Source organism: Tympanuchus pallidicinctus, unplaced genomic scaffold (genome assembly GCF_026119805.1).
Source record: "Tympanuchus pallidicinctus isolate F22 unplaced genomic scaffold, pur_lepc_1.0 scaffold3, whole genome shotgun sequence".
In the NCBI taxonomy this organism is placed as follows: Eukaryota; Metazoa; Chordata; class Aves; order Galliformes; family Phasianidae; genus Tympanuchus; species Tympanuchus pallidicinctus.
The window spans coordinates 98610022-98626788 of record NW_026294747.1 but is presented as its reverse complement, the minus strand read 5'-3'; the positions used below and the strand labels follow the sequence as shown (position 1 = coordinate 98626788).

At 46.6% G+C, this 16767-nt stretch overlaps 1 protein-coding gene across 1 annotated transcript in view; it reads left to right on the top strand.

Moving 5' to 3' along the window:
* The first annotated feature begins 1787 nt into the window (after window positions 1-1787).
* TRIM71 (tripartite motif containing 71) overlaps window positions 1788-16767 on the top strand; it is a 55476-nt gene continuing 40496 nt past the window's right edge. Inside the window, exon 1 of the mRNA XM_052695890.1 lies at window positions 1788-2704. Coding sequence (XP_052551850.1) covers window positions 1826-2704 — 879 coding nt within the window. The 5' untranslated portion in view covers window positions 1788-1825. The remainder of the gene's footprint in view (window positions 2705-16767) is intronic.

Below are 16767 nucleotides of genomic sequence, written 5' to 3'. Positions count from 1 at the left end.
TCCTATTTCTTCTTACCCATCACCATCACTCCACACGCGTTTGTCGTGAGCGCGTTTTGCTTCCCCCAGACCCGCCGCCCCCGGACTGCATCCCGCACGCTCGGGGCGCCGCAGTTCTCCGGGCGCTCGGAGCGTTCACCGCACGCGCTCGCTGCCCCGAAAGCGGCGGTTCGAGGGGACGGAGGCGAATCGCCGCCAATTCCGCCGCGTCGGAGGAAGGGAAGCGACCGCCCCAGGCCCGATGCTTTCAAAGAGCGGCCCCAGCGCCTCATCTCCGAGCGAAACGGGGAAGAGCGGGGCTCTAAGCGCGTGCAGAGGGGGGGGTCCCCGGTGCCTCAGCCCCGCGCGGCGGCGGGCGGATGGGGGCAGGTCGAGCGGGAGGAGGGCGAATGTTTCCTGCCGCCGCCCCCCGGCCGCCCCCCGGGGCCGGGCGGAAGTCAGCCCGCGCCGTCGGAGCTTAAAAGGCTCCCGCACGCCGCGCCGCCCCAGTGCCGCGGCCGCAGCCGAGGCGGGCCCAGCGCTGCCCCGCGCCCCCCGCAGCCCGGGCCGGGCGGCACGGCCCGCACCGCCCCGCAGCGCCCCGCCGCGATGGCTCTGCCCGGATCCCGCGCCGCCCGGGACGCTGCCGCCGCCTCATCGGTGAGTGATGGCCGCAATTTGGCCGGGTCGAGCGGTGGGCTGAGGGCTGCTGGGGGGCAGGGCGGTGTGGGGGTTGCCGCGTCGCTCCTCTCTTCCCTCCCCCTCTTCGGATTTTCTGATAATTTTCTCAATAAAACACCACGCGAAGAGGCGCGATGACAAAGGAAATGTGATCCCGGGCGCTGTAGGGGCTTTGAGTGAAGGAGAACCGGAGAGGAGGAGGAGGAGGGGGCGAGCGAGGCGCTCTCGGATAGCATTGCACAGCGGCTTCAATTTGTGCGAGCGAATATAATCCACCCTCCATGAATAATGCAGAGCGGCCGGCGGGGACCTGCCGCCGTTCCTCTGTTCCGGGCACCTCGTGCGGGCAGCTCCGCTCGCAGGGAGGGAAAGAGAGCCCGGGGCTCCGACCCCGGAGCCGCCCTCGCCGCGTCCCGCCCGCGTGGGTCTCCGCCGCGGGGTGGGCACCGCCTCCAGCCCTGGTCATGCGGCGGAGCGGAGCGGGCGTCGGGAGCGGGCTGTGGGGGGAGAGGGGGGGGGGTCGGAGAGTTTCGGTGCTTGGGTGCCTCTCCTAGAGTCGCTCCGCGCTGCAAAAGCGGAGGGAGGAACTGAAACGAAATTTCCCCGTTTCCCCCCGCCAAGCACAGGTTTAGAGGAAAAGAGGACACTGCGCAACGCCCCGAGAAGAGAGAGCGCAGCGGGAGGTAGAGCTCCGCCGCCGCCCGGCTGAGAGCGACCCGCGCAGCCCGGCACGGACGGAGCCGCTCCCCGCGCCGGGGGGCCCCGGGCCGCCGGGCCCATGCGCCGGGCGTCGGGAGGAGGACGAGCTCCCGCAACACGTCGTGAGCCCGCGGCCCCGAGGAGGAGATGAGAGCACGGCGCTCGGGACGGAGCGCTCCGGGCACCGGCACCGTTCGTCTCACGCCGCGGGGAGCGGGCGCAGGGCACTGAGCGCCGTGACACCGAAGCGCTGCCGGGCCGGGCGGCGGCCCCGGCTCCCGCAGCGCCGGATCGATGACGCCGCGTGCGCGGAGCCGGCCCCGCGCTCCCGCCGGGCGGAGCGCCTGAGCGATGCCCGCGAGCCGGCGCTGAGCTCCCCCCGCTCCCTCCCCGCTCTGAGCGCCGCTCTCCCCGCGCCGCTGCCCGCCCGGGCGGGGCCGCGCCGCCCTCTCCCCCCCCGCCACCAATGGCTTCGTTCCCGGAGGCCGACTTCCAGGTGTGCCCGCTGTGCAAGGAGATGTGCGGCTCGCCCGCTCCGCTCTCCTCCAACTCGTCCACCTCGTCGTCCTCCTCGCAGACCTCGGGCTCCTCGGGGGGCGGCGGCTCGTCGTGCGGGGGCGCGGCGCGGCGGCTGCACGTCCTGCCCTGCCTGCACGCCTTCTGCCGCCAGTGCCTGGAGGCGCAGCGGCACCCCGCCGCGGGGGACGCGCTCAAGCTGCGCTGCCCCATCTGCGACCAGAAGGTGGTGATCTCGGAGCCCTCGGGCATGGACGCGCTGCCCTCCTCCAACTTCCTCCTCAGCAACCTGCTGGACGTCGTGGTGGTGGCGGCCGCCGCCGACGAGCAGAAGAACGGCCGCGCCGCCGGCTCCGGGCCCGCCGCCGGCTCCGGCGCGGGGGGCGGCGGCGCCAACAACCGCCACCACGGCCGCCCGCCGCCTCACCGCGCCGCCGCCGCCGCCTCTTCGCCCGCCGCCGGCTCCGCCGCGCCCTCCTCCGCCTCCTCGTCCTCTTCCTCGGGCGGCGGCGGCCCGGCGGCGCTGCTGCTGAGGCGGCCGCACAGCCGGCAGGGCGAGCCGCGCTGCAGCTCCTGCGACGAGGGCAACGCCGCCAGCTCGCGCTGCCTGGACTGCCAGGAGCACCTGTGCGACAACTGCGTGCGGGCGCACCAGCGCGTCCGCCTCACCAAGGACCACTTCATCGAGCGCTTCGCCGCCGGCCCCGCCGCCGCCTCCGCCGGCCCCACCGCTCCGCTCGCCCTCAGTCCGCCCTACCCCGCCTCGCCCTACAACATCCTCTCCGTCTTCCCCGAGCGGGCCAGCTACTGCCAGCACCACGACGACGAGGTGAGTGAGTGCCGCCCGCCCCGCGCTGCACCCCTTTCCTCACCCCCCCCCCCCCCCCCCTCCGCTCATCGCCCTCCGCGGGGCCCCACGAGGCGGGAGGGAACCCGGCTGCCTTCGTGCGGAGCGGAGAAGGGAAGGCTGCGGGTCGTTAGTAGGGTGTGCTGTGTAGGGTGCTGTGCATACGGCGCGCCCGAGGGGAAAAGCGGGTCAATGGGGCGGGAGGATAGCTGCGAGAGGAGGGAAGCGGCCGTTTCGGGAGCCAGAAAGGCATTGGAAGCTCTCGCCCGTGTCGGATAGTTGCCCCGCGGCACCGAGGAGAGCGGCGCTGGCCACGCACGTGAGCGGCCGGCGTTGCGGTGGCCGTGCTGAGGAGTTTTCCTCCGCACCATCCCGAGCGCTGGGTCGCCGAAGGGGCGGCCGCTGCTGCACTGCGCGCTGCAAGTGTTGTGAGTTTGGTTGGGACGTGGCTTCTTGCTGTGGTAATTTGAGACTTGGTTTTCCTCGGAAAGTGGGAAATGGCTGTTCGCTGTCCCCCCGTCTGCTCTGGAGGTCCAACCGGGGAGTTTTGCTGGAACTTTCTGGCACCTTGAGCGCTAAAAGCAGCTTCCTCCCGGCAGAGGACGGGGTGGGACGCCGCAGAGCTTTGTGTGGGACAGCTGCTCGCAAACGCCTGCGCTTATCTAACCTGGGGAAACGTGGGGATGCGCTCGGTTTGCACGGGCACTGCCCAGCTCCTCCAGTGCTGCGCTACCTCGAACTTTCTGGAAAGCTCAGGAGGAGCTTTTCCTCTTAAGAGTTGCCAGTGGCCAAGGAGAGAAAGAATGAGTTCAGCAGATGCTGAGTATTCCCTACCACTCGTGAAAAGGAGTCCCTAGGCCGGGACCAGGTGCTTTGTTGTAGACTTGTGGAAAGATTTAAACCAGTAAGGGAAGAAAGGTGTTCCCATCTGGTGTAAACTGTACAGCTTCTCTAGAAGTGAAGACTTCCAAAGGAGACTCAAGACTTTAAAAGAAAGAAAGAAAAAAAGCTTGCTTATTTTTGTAACTGATGCTTTCTATTTTCAAAAGCATGCTTGGAGAAAAAGGGTACGCATCTCTTAGGATTGGTCTCGGATTGGTCCTTGTGTCCTGTAGACCGAGAAATTGTTTTAAAACAAGTGAGCACTTTCAAGCCTTCAACCCCTGTTGAGAAAAGCTTTTATCTGCGAATTAATCATCTACTGCTGTTCTTGATTGGTGAGTTTTGGTGGTTCCTTAATGTGGGTGCGCCTGATTAGTGTTTGCAAGTATTTATTATTAACTCGAGGGGAAACATTTGAGTGAGACTGTGACTGTAGAGAACAGTTTATGCTGTAAATCTTTCTCACTTTTGCTGAAAATATAGGACAAGATGTACAATTTTTGAGAAGGGGTGGCTGCAAAACAGTGAGGGTTATTGCTTGTTTAATTCTAAGAATGCTATTTACAGCCTCATAAAAGGCATGATAATAGAAAGGCAGCCTTCCAGGAGAGTACTTAAGTGATACCCTAAACGCACTATTAGACAGCCAAACAAAGCAAAGTCTAACCTAAAATGCATGGCTGGAATGGCAGCTTGGAACTTCAAGTCCTTGTAGTTTCTAATTGTGGCTTGCTGTATGAAGTGGACAAGCTGGTGACCGCATAGGATGTTTCCTCACAGTCCGATGTTCTGCAGGTAAGTTCAGGCACAGGCAGTGTCATGTGTAAGCTTATGAAGCAGAAGCTCTCAACTGTGGAGCTCTATTTCCCTAGCATGCATCCTCCTCACCCTATATGAGATAAGCTGCAAAGAGCTTGACCTTGATTCTGCCATTTCTCTGGGCCAAAACAGTTGGTTCCCTTATCTTCCTCCTCTCAACATGACCTTCCAACATCACTGTTGCTTCCCACCTTTTGGTTCTAGTTTTGTCTGGTCTTTTTCCAAGTTCTATCTAGTTCCCATACCTTTCTTGCTACCACATCCCCATTTTTGGGATGCCCACAAGTGAAATAGGGAAACAGTACTGTGGATGGCTGTTTCCTGGGTGTTCTGAGTCTCGGAGCTGGACATGGGCATTTGCATCATAGTAATCCATACTTTCAGTGTACAAAAATGAGCGCTTATGCTCTTCAGTGGGATATCAGGAGTGCTCTGATTTGGTTCTGCTCTCATTTGAGCTCTGTCAGTGCCTACAGTCACTGGCAACTTGGCAGACTGACTTACTGTAACAGCAGTATTAAAGAAAATGAAATTCCAGGTGCTGGTTTCAGGGTGGATAGCGCCTGCAGGTACTACAGTGATGCATGAAAGGAAAGGAAGTAAACTCTGCTTCTGCAAAAAAGCAAAAGCTAAACTTTCTATCTGTCATAAAGTTGCTCTTGAAACCTAGTCCAGTTCCAAGGCTTAATGTGTGGAACCTCCCTGCCTGATATAAGGCTTAATGTGTGGAACCTCCCTGCCTGATATAACATCCTTTCAGGGCAGCCTGGAAAAGGCTTGATTTCAGCTGGATGTTACGAAGCGTTCTACAAAGGTAGCAACACTTCTGCAGCAACTCTGGAATCTTCCATGTGACTGTTTGTTGTGTGGATGGAATTCTCAGTGCTGTAGTCGTGATAGAAGCCAGTAGAACTTCACCTTGGAGAGGATTCTACCTTAGTCTAATCCATAAGTGAATCAAATGTGCTGACTTTTGTCAGCGTGCCTGATTATTTCATATCTTGGAATGAAAGGTCACCTCTTTCTTTTTATGGCATCGTTGATCAGACTACAAGCCAAGTTAAATGCTCAGAAAGTGTTGGGATAGCTGCGGAATATTTGTTTGGGTGAAACTACCTGAATTCAAATGTCTTCACTGTTGCAAAGAGTGGGAAACACAAATCCCAAGTCTCAAGTTGAATAATGTGGGAGTTTCCTCAGTTATCACTTGGTGATGCAACAGTGGTGGTTGGTCAAAACACTTTAATGGCAGACTTGTAACACTTGGGAGGGAAAGTGCAGAGCTGCCAGATCCAGTCAACTTAGTGGTCTGTGACCCCACAGTTCTCATATATTACTTTACGAGTTCCAGTTTGGGAGTGGTTTATAGACCACACGGCAAAACCTTGTAGCACCATGGCTTACCCCCACTTCAAGAAAGGATTTTGAAATTATTTTTCTCCTTTTCTTTAGCTACACTGTTCTTTCCTTTTGCTTTCATCAGTTACAGCTTTGGTCAGGTTCTTTAATGATCAGCTTAATTCACAAACTCATTAGCGGTTTCTTATCGGATCAGTGATTTGAAATGGTTTCATGGGGATATACTGCACTTGAGCAAGGCTGGCTGAAATTAGATGGCTATTTTGAATTCTAGAGTTGCATATATTCCTAACTTGTCTCTAGATTACCAGGAAAAATTACATTTTATTGCCTTGCAGACTGTAAAAGAGACAATTTTTGTGTGTGCTTAGAGGGAGGAATTCAAACAACTGCCTGTGCAACTCAGGTGCTAGTCCTGGGTGATTGAATTGACACCTTGGCTCCTTTCAGCAGCTCTGGTTGCACGACAGGAGCAAGCTATCTTAATGTTTCATGGCTGCTCAAAGGAGAGCATCTGTCCTCTTCCCACCAGCCTTGCTTCTGTGCATTCAGCAGATGACTCTGTGAGTTACTTTAACCAGTCAATGTGGTAAATAAACTCTTCATTTAGCATTAGTGTATATTTATGTGAATCACAGGAGCCTGGCTAAAACTGAACTTCTGCAAGGGAAAAGGAGGAAGAGATTCTGGGAAGGAAGAGTAGGTTGGATATGGTTCCCTTTTGTGGTTTGCCATCATTGCCAAATGCTGAGCTTTCTGTATGGCACTCTATGCTGTTTCACCTTCACCCACCAGTTGCAATATATAATAATTAACAGTGGTGCAGCTGCTATGGCTGCTTTAGCTTTATAGGAGAACTTGCACATCAAGGGAATGTGTGTAGTGCCCAGTGTGTATGTATAAGAAATTGTGCAGGGCTTTTGCACAGTGCTGCACCCTTCATGTATCCTTTTTGCCATGTCTCTTCTCTTCAGATATCAAATGCATATGCAAGCATCCAGTCTTTAGACAATATTTTGGGTTTAGTTTCTAACGCTTGTTTTCCTGTTCAGTTTTTATCCCCAGTGAAGAGAACAGAACACTCTTGGTTTAATCCATCATATATGGTCTATGTAATGTGGACTTGGTATCGTTTGAACGATGAAGGACTTTTAAAATGTCTTAATTTTTCAAATGTACTTTGTTTGTTTGTTTTTTAACTTCCATGCAATGTTCAGGTACCTGTTACTAAACAGTTCACTTCTTAAATTACCCTGCATTGCTTTCCTTCAAGTGTTCAGCAAGTGTTAATTCCTTCAAGTTGCACTTTCCCTCAGCAAGCGTTTTAACTCCTAGCTCTTCCTTGCATGAGAAGAGATTATTCTTCAACTGTTTTGTAAGAGGATGTTAACTTTACTGGGTGTGAAACAGGACTTAAAAAAACATTCTATGCAGAATCAACCTCTGTCTTCTTTTCCTCTACTCCAGTATAGCAGATATTCAAATTTCCTCAACATTTAGGGAAAAAATACAGTGAAGTTTCTCCTGATGATAATCTGATATCGTTACACTCCTGGCCTAATTAAACATGACTTCAGACAGTTTCCAGTGAGTAAATTGGAAGGAATAAAAATGCCTTATCTATTTGAGGGGCTTTTACAAACTCTTTTTAGTGGGAAAAATTTTTCAGAAACTTGTACTGAGTGCAGAAGAAGCTTGCATACAGACTGCAGCATGGATTTCTGAAATACTGAAAAAAAAAAAAAATCCCTTAACTTCAGTTTTATACTTTGAGGCTTCATTGTTTCAGTAATGTGGAAAGAAGGTCTGGCTGAATTTTATATCAGTTTAGAAAACAAGTCTTGCACCACGTGTGGAGTTTATCATTTCAGCTAATTCTTCAGAGCATGTAAACAAGCCTGCTAGACCACGTTTCCTTAGAGGAAAGCTACCTAGTTCCTCTGTTCTAAAATTAAGAAGGTGCCATTCCTCTTTCAATACTGTCTTGACCCTGTCTCTTCCTAGTTCTCTTCCCGTGCTCCCTGCCTTCCTGCAGAGCTGTTGGTGTCTTTCCATCAGACAAAGAATCATGTTGAGCTCAGACCTTAGGCTGTATTAACTATGCACTGAATTTGAGACTAATGTTACCAGAGAGAAGGATCCATAGAAGGGGTTTATCTTCGCCTGTAATGCATTTTGAACAGGTGAATTAAAAATATGATCTTGGGTGATAAAAATCATCATGGTGTATTAAATAATTTTTAGGAATGCATTTATGTTATTTTAAGTTTTAATTGAAGTATAGAAATACCGAATGGGAATAGTTCAGCAATGCTGGGATTTTTCTTAATGGTAGTAAATGTATCATCCTACTTCTAAAACCTCAGGGTGTGTGTGTCCTTGTTCTATATGTTTTTTGTACATGGACTTGTCTACAGCTCCTCCCATTGGAGGGCCGTGGGCTGGGATGAGTATCATCCTCTCACTAATGAGTTGTTTGTGCATCCCAAACCAACTTCAGAATCCACAGGACAAAGATGTTGTAAAGAATCACTGATATTGACTGCCTTCTGATCTTTACAGTGCAGTACCATTTGCAGCACTTTTAGATGTGTTCATGTTCTTACCCCTCCCATCTTAACAGCAGCAACAAAAAAACAACAAAGTATGTGGCAGAAGCCCTCGTTTCCTAAAAATGAGTCTAAGCTATTTCTCTCTTTCTCTCTTTTACCAGCCCCCAACAAAATAATGTTTGGTGACAGTTCCTATAGTGAATAGTCTCATTCATGTATTACAAATGCTGAACAGCTTTGAATGCTCTAGTTCTTCAGCATGAGAAGAAGTAAAATGTGGTACCCACACACGAGGCTTACAAAATGTATGTTTTGTGTTGTTCTGCCAGGCTGCATTTTACCTATGGATACATTTGACAAGAATTCATTTGTAGTTGCGCACTCACCACCAAGAAATGAGAGTTCCACTCCTCTGTTTCACTTACGTGTATAGCATTTTTTTCTAAAACCTCAGGGGGTGAGCAGTGGTAGGATGATGTCCTGTCCTAGCAGCTTTCCTACTTATGTAGGTGAATTACTATTTTTTGAAGAGGCTGAGTTTTCACATGGAAACTTCAGATGAGAAAGTTCTCATTGAGTGATTCTGCTTACTTAGCACCAGCACAACAGAATAGCACTAACTTGGAGAAAAGGGCTTATCATCCAGCAGCAGGTAGGCATCCTGAGGCAGTACTGTATTGCTAGCAGTGGCTGAAAATCACTGTTCAGGGTTGAATATTTAAAGTCTGGGGGCTAGTGAGGTATGCCTTCAGTAGTGCAGTGAAAATAGCCTATATTAACCAAGGAAATGTGAAAAATGTTACACCTTCCTGTAGTGACCTCAGTAGTTAAGTCTTTCTGTGTCAGTGACTATGGTAAAAGCCTCATTAACTAAGGGGACACAGGTAAATGCCAATGCTGGTCTCTTTGCCAGTGCTTTCCAGGACTGTCAGATAGCAACTGCTGCCCTTGGATCTCCAGGCTCTGGGGGGAGGAGAGGAGTGCATCCTCTTTAATGAGCTAAAGGTAATAGGTAAACTTGAGTTGCATCGTCTTCCCTTTAATGTTGGTTTCCACGCATAAGCAAAATATTCAAAGGCATTTTGTCAAGTTTGCTAAGCCTTGTCTCTTTCTACTTGTTTGTGGGTATTATGTGCTCATCCCTCCCATCCACATACATTATGTGGACAGGCAACATTGTAAATCACCATCTCCTGTAAATACTTCCTTTCCCTAGGTAAGGTACTGTCAATGTATGTAATGGCCAAATGACATGCTCAGATGGGTTTAAATGCTACCTGGGACTGCTGATTTGGATATGAATCTTCAGTGGGGTTATCAGATGGTGCTTACAGCTTGTTGCTGTATCTTCCCCTTGACCCAGTCTTGGGTTCTGTTTGTACACTTGAGTATTTGCTGTCCAGAGAGTGGCAGGTGTGTGCCAGAGGACTAGTGTTATGTAGCCCTTTGTTCAGCTGATCTTGGTTAACAAAAGGCAAACTGTTATTTAGGGAAAAATGTCACCTATCAAACTTGAAAACACCATCTTTACTCTTCATTTCAGTGATTCTTATTCTGCATGGCATTCATATTGTCAGTTAAGTGACTTAAGTCTTTGTCAGCATAGCCTGAAGGCCATCTGCACTGTAGATGCCTTTAAACTTTGTAATCCAACCTAGTGCTGCATCAAGGAACTGTAGGATGCTGCAGCTCTCCAGTGGGAAGGCTGGAAGGAAGGCCTGAATAGCTAGCCAGAACTAGTCGGTACTGGTCTTTCAACTGACAAGGATACTATTCCTATTCTTCTGTAACCTTGACTAATGTGGTGTTGTGTAATTGAGGGGGTAAGATAAGGAAGTTTATAGGGTTCTTCTGTTGCTGTGTCTCTGTTGTTCAGAAGTCAACTACAAAACTCTACAATGCTTTCAGTGCGTGTAGGACAGTGAATCTGTTACTTGGAGGAAGAACTCTGTTAGGAAACAAAAAGAACTCGTCTCTTTTTTTTTTTTCTCCTTCAAAAAAAGGAAAAACCTGCTGGTAAAGGGTTAAGTCCCCCCCCAGCAGTACCCCCGCCCCCACTGCTATATATGGTGTGCCCAAAGGCACTGGAGATTTAATACATTGAAGTTGGAGCGTGAAGGGGGTCTGCGGGCTGCTAGACAAAGTCACTCAAATTTCAGGAATACTTGATCCATACAAGGATGTTACTTGAGAAAGGCATGACTTCTCTGGAAGAAACTGGTTGCCAAATGAGCCAGCTGAGTGTGTCCCTGAGCACAGAGTTTCTCTGGCTACATAAGCAAACTGGAAACCCAGTTTTCTTTAATTGATGACTGATAACTAACACAACTGAAGTTGCTGTGAGATCTATCTCCCTGCAGACAACAATGCCTATCTGTAGGGATAATGAAAGTGGATATGAGTGAATGCTCACACTGGAGTGTGAGCAGGCTTTGGAAACCTATGCAGATAACTAAATTCTCTATTGAGTTATACTGAATTAACTGAATAAAAGGCTGAACAAATGGCAGATATCATCCCCTACATGCACTTATCACTGTAGAAACAGCTGCAACATGACAGAGGTGTCCTAGCAACAACACATTTGATGTTAACTTGTGCTGAAGAGCTTTGGGTGTATGGACAAGCATTTTCATAGACAGAATGGACTATTTACTTATTTAAATTAAAAAAAAAAAAAAAAAAAAAAAAAAAAAAACAAACCAAAAAAGCAAAGCGAGAGCCACCAGACAGTGTTCTGGAATAGATAGCTTATTCTCTGAAAGAATTAAACAACAACATTACAGAATTGCAGAAAATGAGATGAAAGAACTAGAACAGTGAAGTCCCAGTCTTCCCAGTGCTGCTCATGCTCAACACAACAGCAACTGAGGATGAATTGTACCTGCTTTGTTTCCCCTCCTCCCTTTGGAGTACTGAGGAAGTGAATAGGCTAGCCATTAGCTCAAGGTTACAAGTGGTGCTAGGTGACCATGTCCAAAAAGGTAATAGCATGCCCTTTCTTAAAGTCTAGTTGTAGACAGTGTGTGTGTGTTAATTGACAGTACTGTTTCGTGGTAGCTCTTGCTCTTTTAGCATCACCTGTTTTCTCAAGGAGTCTGAGCCTCTTAGCAGAACAGAAATAACATCTGACCCTTGAGCTTTCTGTTGCTGAAGCATGACTCCTTTACTTGAATTACACTGTGACTGTAGGTGGTGGGATGGCTAGTATAGAGGTTAGTTAGTGGGCAGTCTGAGTAGGCTGCTGTGAATAGAAACAGCCTGGAGGGTCTTGAGCTGATTTTCTGCATATCTGGCTATCTGGCATGCTGCTGAAGGCCATCCGCCCCAAACCTCAAGCCGCTCTTGAGATCTGCTTTTGTCAGGGAGAAGCTGCATACAGATTTGATATACTTACTGTATGTGTTTTAGATAGTTGTCACTTGTCAAAATAAACGTGATTTATCGTCATGTTATCTTTGTATCTTGTCAAAAAGCAGTTCACTAAGTACCTCTGAATCGGAACTCAAGAGGTAGCAGGTGAGTAAAGCCAGCTTCAGGAATCATAACTGCCCTAGTAAGTTACATTTGTACCAAGAGTAGAAAGCCTCTCAACTATGTGGGCTTGAAAGGAGGGCACAGAGCAGCCCCTCACTGGAGGAATTGCTGCAGTCTTAGGCAAAACAAGGTGACTGAATTATTCAGGTTTGGTTGGAAAGTATTTAAGCAACTATAGCCACGTAGGTTTCTCCTTACTTAACTCTCTTTGACTTTTCTTAGAAGATAATTGGTTACCACCAAAACATATGCCAGCTTAAGAATTATCACTGTTGCTATCTTGCGTTATTGTCATTAAAACAGCTCTTTTTACAAATAATAATTTACAAAGACTTGAAAAGTTGGGTTCATTTAAACTTGTGGTGTCACTGTTATATACTCAGGCATGGATGTGATCCAAAGGCTTTTCTTCGACTTGACCACTTCCATGTCAGTTCTTTTCATTACTTCTCGTATGCCTCTGAGCCAATGAAGGGGGTTCAAGTAACATATAATTACAAGTTTACTGGTGCTCCTGTCTTTGTCTTGGTCAGCAATGCCAAAAAACTTGTACACTGAGAGTAGGAATGGGAGAACCTTAGCCCTGACTTTCTTGTACTGGAACATACGTTCACCTTGAACCATTCTTTCAGTTAGTAGCTTCATTTTGAAATATCAGCCCTTATGTGTGATGGCGTTTAATCTGTCTACAGAAAGAATCATAATTTCTTCAATTGTTAAACAACTTAATAGCTTCATTTTCATTGTGAAAACAATCTGAGTTTAGCATCTCTGTTCTGTAGACAACAACCCATCTGTGAAACCTCTTCTTAATGTCTATGCATTCAGTAAAGAGGGCTGCTGAGAAGTTGAAGCTAATGAAGCCACTCAGTAGTGTGGAGTTAAGGCAGAAGCTGCATTCATCCTGGGGATGAAATGGTGTTTGATATGCAGTTAACCAGGTCAGTTGTCTCACTTGGCACAGGAATCTCTTGTCATCTGAATGAGCTTCAGCCTCTTCCAGTCCATCTGTACATTCTGTATCTGATCGCTTCATGGCAAAAAGCAGCAGGGTGAACTGGCTCAAAGCTAGGAATAAGGAAGCAAATGCCAGGCTGACTCAACACTGGACGATGAATGTAAGAAAACACCACAGCTGAAAACGTGGTACAAAGTCAGGACAAAAAGTACCAACCAAAGTTCCTCATCTTTTGCCCACACTTGCTCTCTTCACCTTCTTCCACAAATTCTTTCTCTTCTGCAAATCTAGCCACCCAAACATTGAAATAGAATTAAGACTCAAATGCTTTAAATAAATTTTTGTTCAAAGGCCACGATTTGCTTTTCATTAAAGCATTCTTGTGACTTGAATTTCTTATTCCTAGTTTTGGTCATTGTCTAAATATGGTACACAAATTCACTCCTATTTAGTGATAAGCATTAGTGAATTTGCCTTGATTTTACGTATTGTCAGTATACTTGTAAATAAATACAATTTTATGTAGTATTTAGAAGTATTTCCTAGCAGAGTAAGATTTATTTTTTTTCCTTAAATAAAGGGTAAATTATATAGTTAATCTAAGAATAGTATATTGAGCCAGTGTCCTGTCAGAATTGCTGTTTGGTCTTCAGTGTGCATGTTCCTATACAATTATAGAATAAATGGTTTACATGGTGTCCTTTCTAATTAATTTATATCCTAAATGAGCATGGGAAAGCCCTGAAGTGTGTCCTATTCCTTGACACCTATTTTTCTGGCATGAGTAATAGCAAAAACATGGTCTCAACTGAATACATCCACAACGTGAAATTTTATCTTCTAATAGAAAACATTTTCATCTGTTTTTACTTTGAAGATTAAATTCCTTTTAGTGCCCTCTAAAGTGTAAATACAAAAGGAAACATTTCTCATAAGCTAGGGGGTAGATTAGAAAAAGGAAGTGTTTTATGTAAAAACAAACACCAAAACAAAGAATTGAGTGTAGTGATACTTCCCAGCTGAGATGACTGTGCTATCCAAATATGCTATCAGCAGGTGAGAGAGATTCAATGAAATGCTATGCTGTCTTGGAAATGTCGCTTATTCTTCCAGGTATTTTCTAGCATAAGAAAGAATGGTTCCAGAAATTAATGTGCATTTATATGTAGCTTACTTTAGAATGAAAATATGCTGTACTGAAGAGAATGTACTTTTTATAATTCAGATCTGGTTGCCAGTTCTGGGGGAATTCTGAGAGTTCTGACAAATTGGCTTATTCCTTGCTTTGAGGCAGTTCACATTATGGCTTATAGTTTTCATAAGGAAATTTTAAGGTGTATATGTGTAAAGAAATAGTTGCCACCTGTGTTAGAGGATTCTCATATTAGAAATACTGGCAATTTTCCGTTTGGCTTCTGTGGCTAGACTGGGCTTGACAGACAGCTATATAGTTCCTTGCCCTCATAGACTGGGAGATATCCAAGGTGGCTTCCACAGCTGTAGATCTTGTTCTGGGTGTGTATATTCCAGTGAAGGAGCACATGCATCTTGGGTGATATGATGTGAAAAGATATGAAATACTACACATGTGGTCTAAGAAAGGAAACTTGTCTAACTCAGGCAAACTGCTGCCAACAGCTTACAAAGAGCGAATGGCTGTTGCTGAAATATTCTTTCTACTAAATCAGTGAGAGTCAGAATATAATGGTGTGAGTTCTTATTCCCCATTTCATGTATGTTTCTTTCTGAGCAGGGAATAAATTCTTGCCAAATGTGTATCGCATGACTTTTTTTCCACTACTATTAGATATGTCTAAATGCTTTTGGAAAGAAAAATCTTTACAAATCGAGGTTTAAACAGAACAACAACAACAACAAAAAGAATCAAAACCAAGCAAATGAATTCTCAAAATACCCTGCTCTCATGTGGTCAAAGAAGCCACTTCTTGAAGTAAGCTGAGTTGTTTCATGTTTGATCCCATATGGAGTTACGGAGAGAAACCATTCCTTGAGTGCTTTTGTTAAATAAAGCTGTTGCCATGAATTAAGCAACACTGCCCTGGAATGTTTCTGATCATGGTCTTGCAGAGCTTGTGACCTTTGCACTGAACATGTGAACTGAAACTTCATCTTCCAGTGTTCAATAACCATGTTAAAAATTTAGAGGTGAGGCAGTCTTGGGATTTCCTTAGGCTAGCTTAAATTCTGAGTGAAATTTAAGTACTGATTTATACAGTTCCTCTTCCTCTTTTGTAACTAAGTCAGAAACGAAAAAGCTAAAATCTGAGTTCTGTAAAACTCTGAGAATCATTTGTCAAGTTAAAACTGCCTTGACAACCTCTTAATTTAACAGCAGCTACTAAAACTTAAAATGCTGCCACCTCGGGCATTCAATTACTATAAACCTGGATGTTTGCAGCAATATAAACTACTGATACTTTAAAAAAAAAAAAAAATTGCTTTAAATTTGATAGCTTCTTCAGGCTCATTCTTGGTTAACTGCAGTGGGGAAGAAGAGCAGCTGAGAATCTGCATCTCCTTTGCTCTGTCACAACTTCAAGTAGCTGGACTTCCTACACTACAAGAACCATTCTTATTTTTCTTGTTTACCAGATAGAAACTCTGTCATCTCTTGGTCATCTTTGCCTTGACCTTTAAAAAAGCAAATACCTTTTAGTTTATCGCTATATTTTGAGATGACTTCTGAGTAGTTGGGTGGGTATCGGTGTTGTCAAAGTCTTAATGTCATACTCTATATAGATTTGAGATTTTTTTGAATGGAAATTTTATTCATTTACTAATTTTACCCCAGAATAAAAAGATAATGGATTGGAACTTGGTTCTAGCAACTCAACTTTCTGATCTACCTCTGCATGCATCTCTTAAACACTGGGCTAGGATGGGTTTGTGTTCTTGCTAAATTAGATGACCAAATAATTTTGGCAGCAGTACTGGCATTTGAGAGTAATGATGTCTAGCATAAGGGGATTCAGTCTTTATTTTCCCTAAGAAGGAACTGACAAAGTATTTCCCACTGTTCTTGTTTCCAATAAAAAATATTGATCGATTCTGAATTGTTTAAAGCTGGAGAAAAAGGGTCATTTTCTAATTACGTTTCTAATAGAAGTTTCAGTGAAGCTGGCTTGAATTTCTAAATATACATCTTCAGTATTACCAGTATTGTGTGAGGTTATAATTTATCCGTAATTCATGAACACTTCCCAGATAAGAGGAAGGTTGCACTTCTACCCGAATTTTGTTGGTTAAAGCAGTCTTGTCTCTTCCTGTATGCATCTTGTGTTATGCTGACGAGTTTTTGGTTGTGGTGATCATTAATTCCTGAAAATGCATAGAAAAGGCTGACTTTGGCCCAGTCAGTGCACCAAAACTGAAGCCAGGAAACCAACCTTGAGGATCATCCAATGCTTGTTAGTCCAAACAAGCCAATCCAGCTGAGTACTGGGAGGACTTCACACTTGACAGAGTGAGGGAGAAGTCTGACATGGCACATCTCTAGGAATGATTCACACAGAACTATCTGGTGCAGAGAAGTAACACCCATATCCAAGAGCACAAGAGCACAATCCCCTACTTCGTGTAGAAGATTTTAGATGCATGTATGGGAACTGCTGAGTCATGGCCTGAACCTCTGATTGATCACCTGAGGTGAGCACTGAGTCAGCCATGGAGCACAGCTGAAGGCAATTCACCTGTGTGATGGAAGGGGTGGAGCCTGGCTGCATCCCTCCTAGACCTATTTAAGAGCTGGCTACCAGTGGGGAAGGATTTCTTCTGGAGATTGCCTCTGCTGCTGTTTTGTGGGTGAGCCCAGGATAGGAGTAAGCCTTCCATTTTTTCTCTTTCATTATCACAGTCTGCTTTGCCTAACTCTCTTGTTTATTTTGTGGTTATAACATCCTAATATTTTTTGATTATAC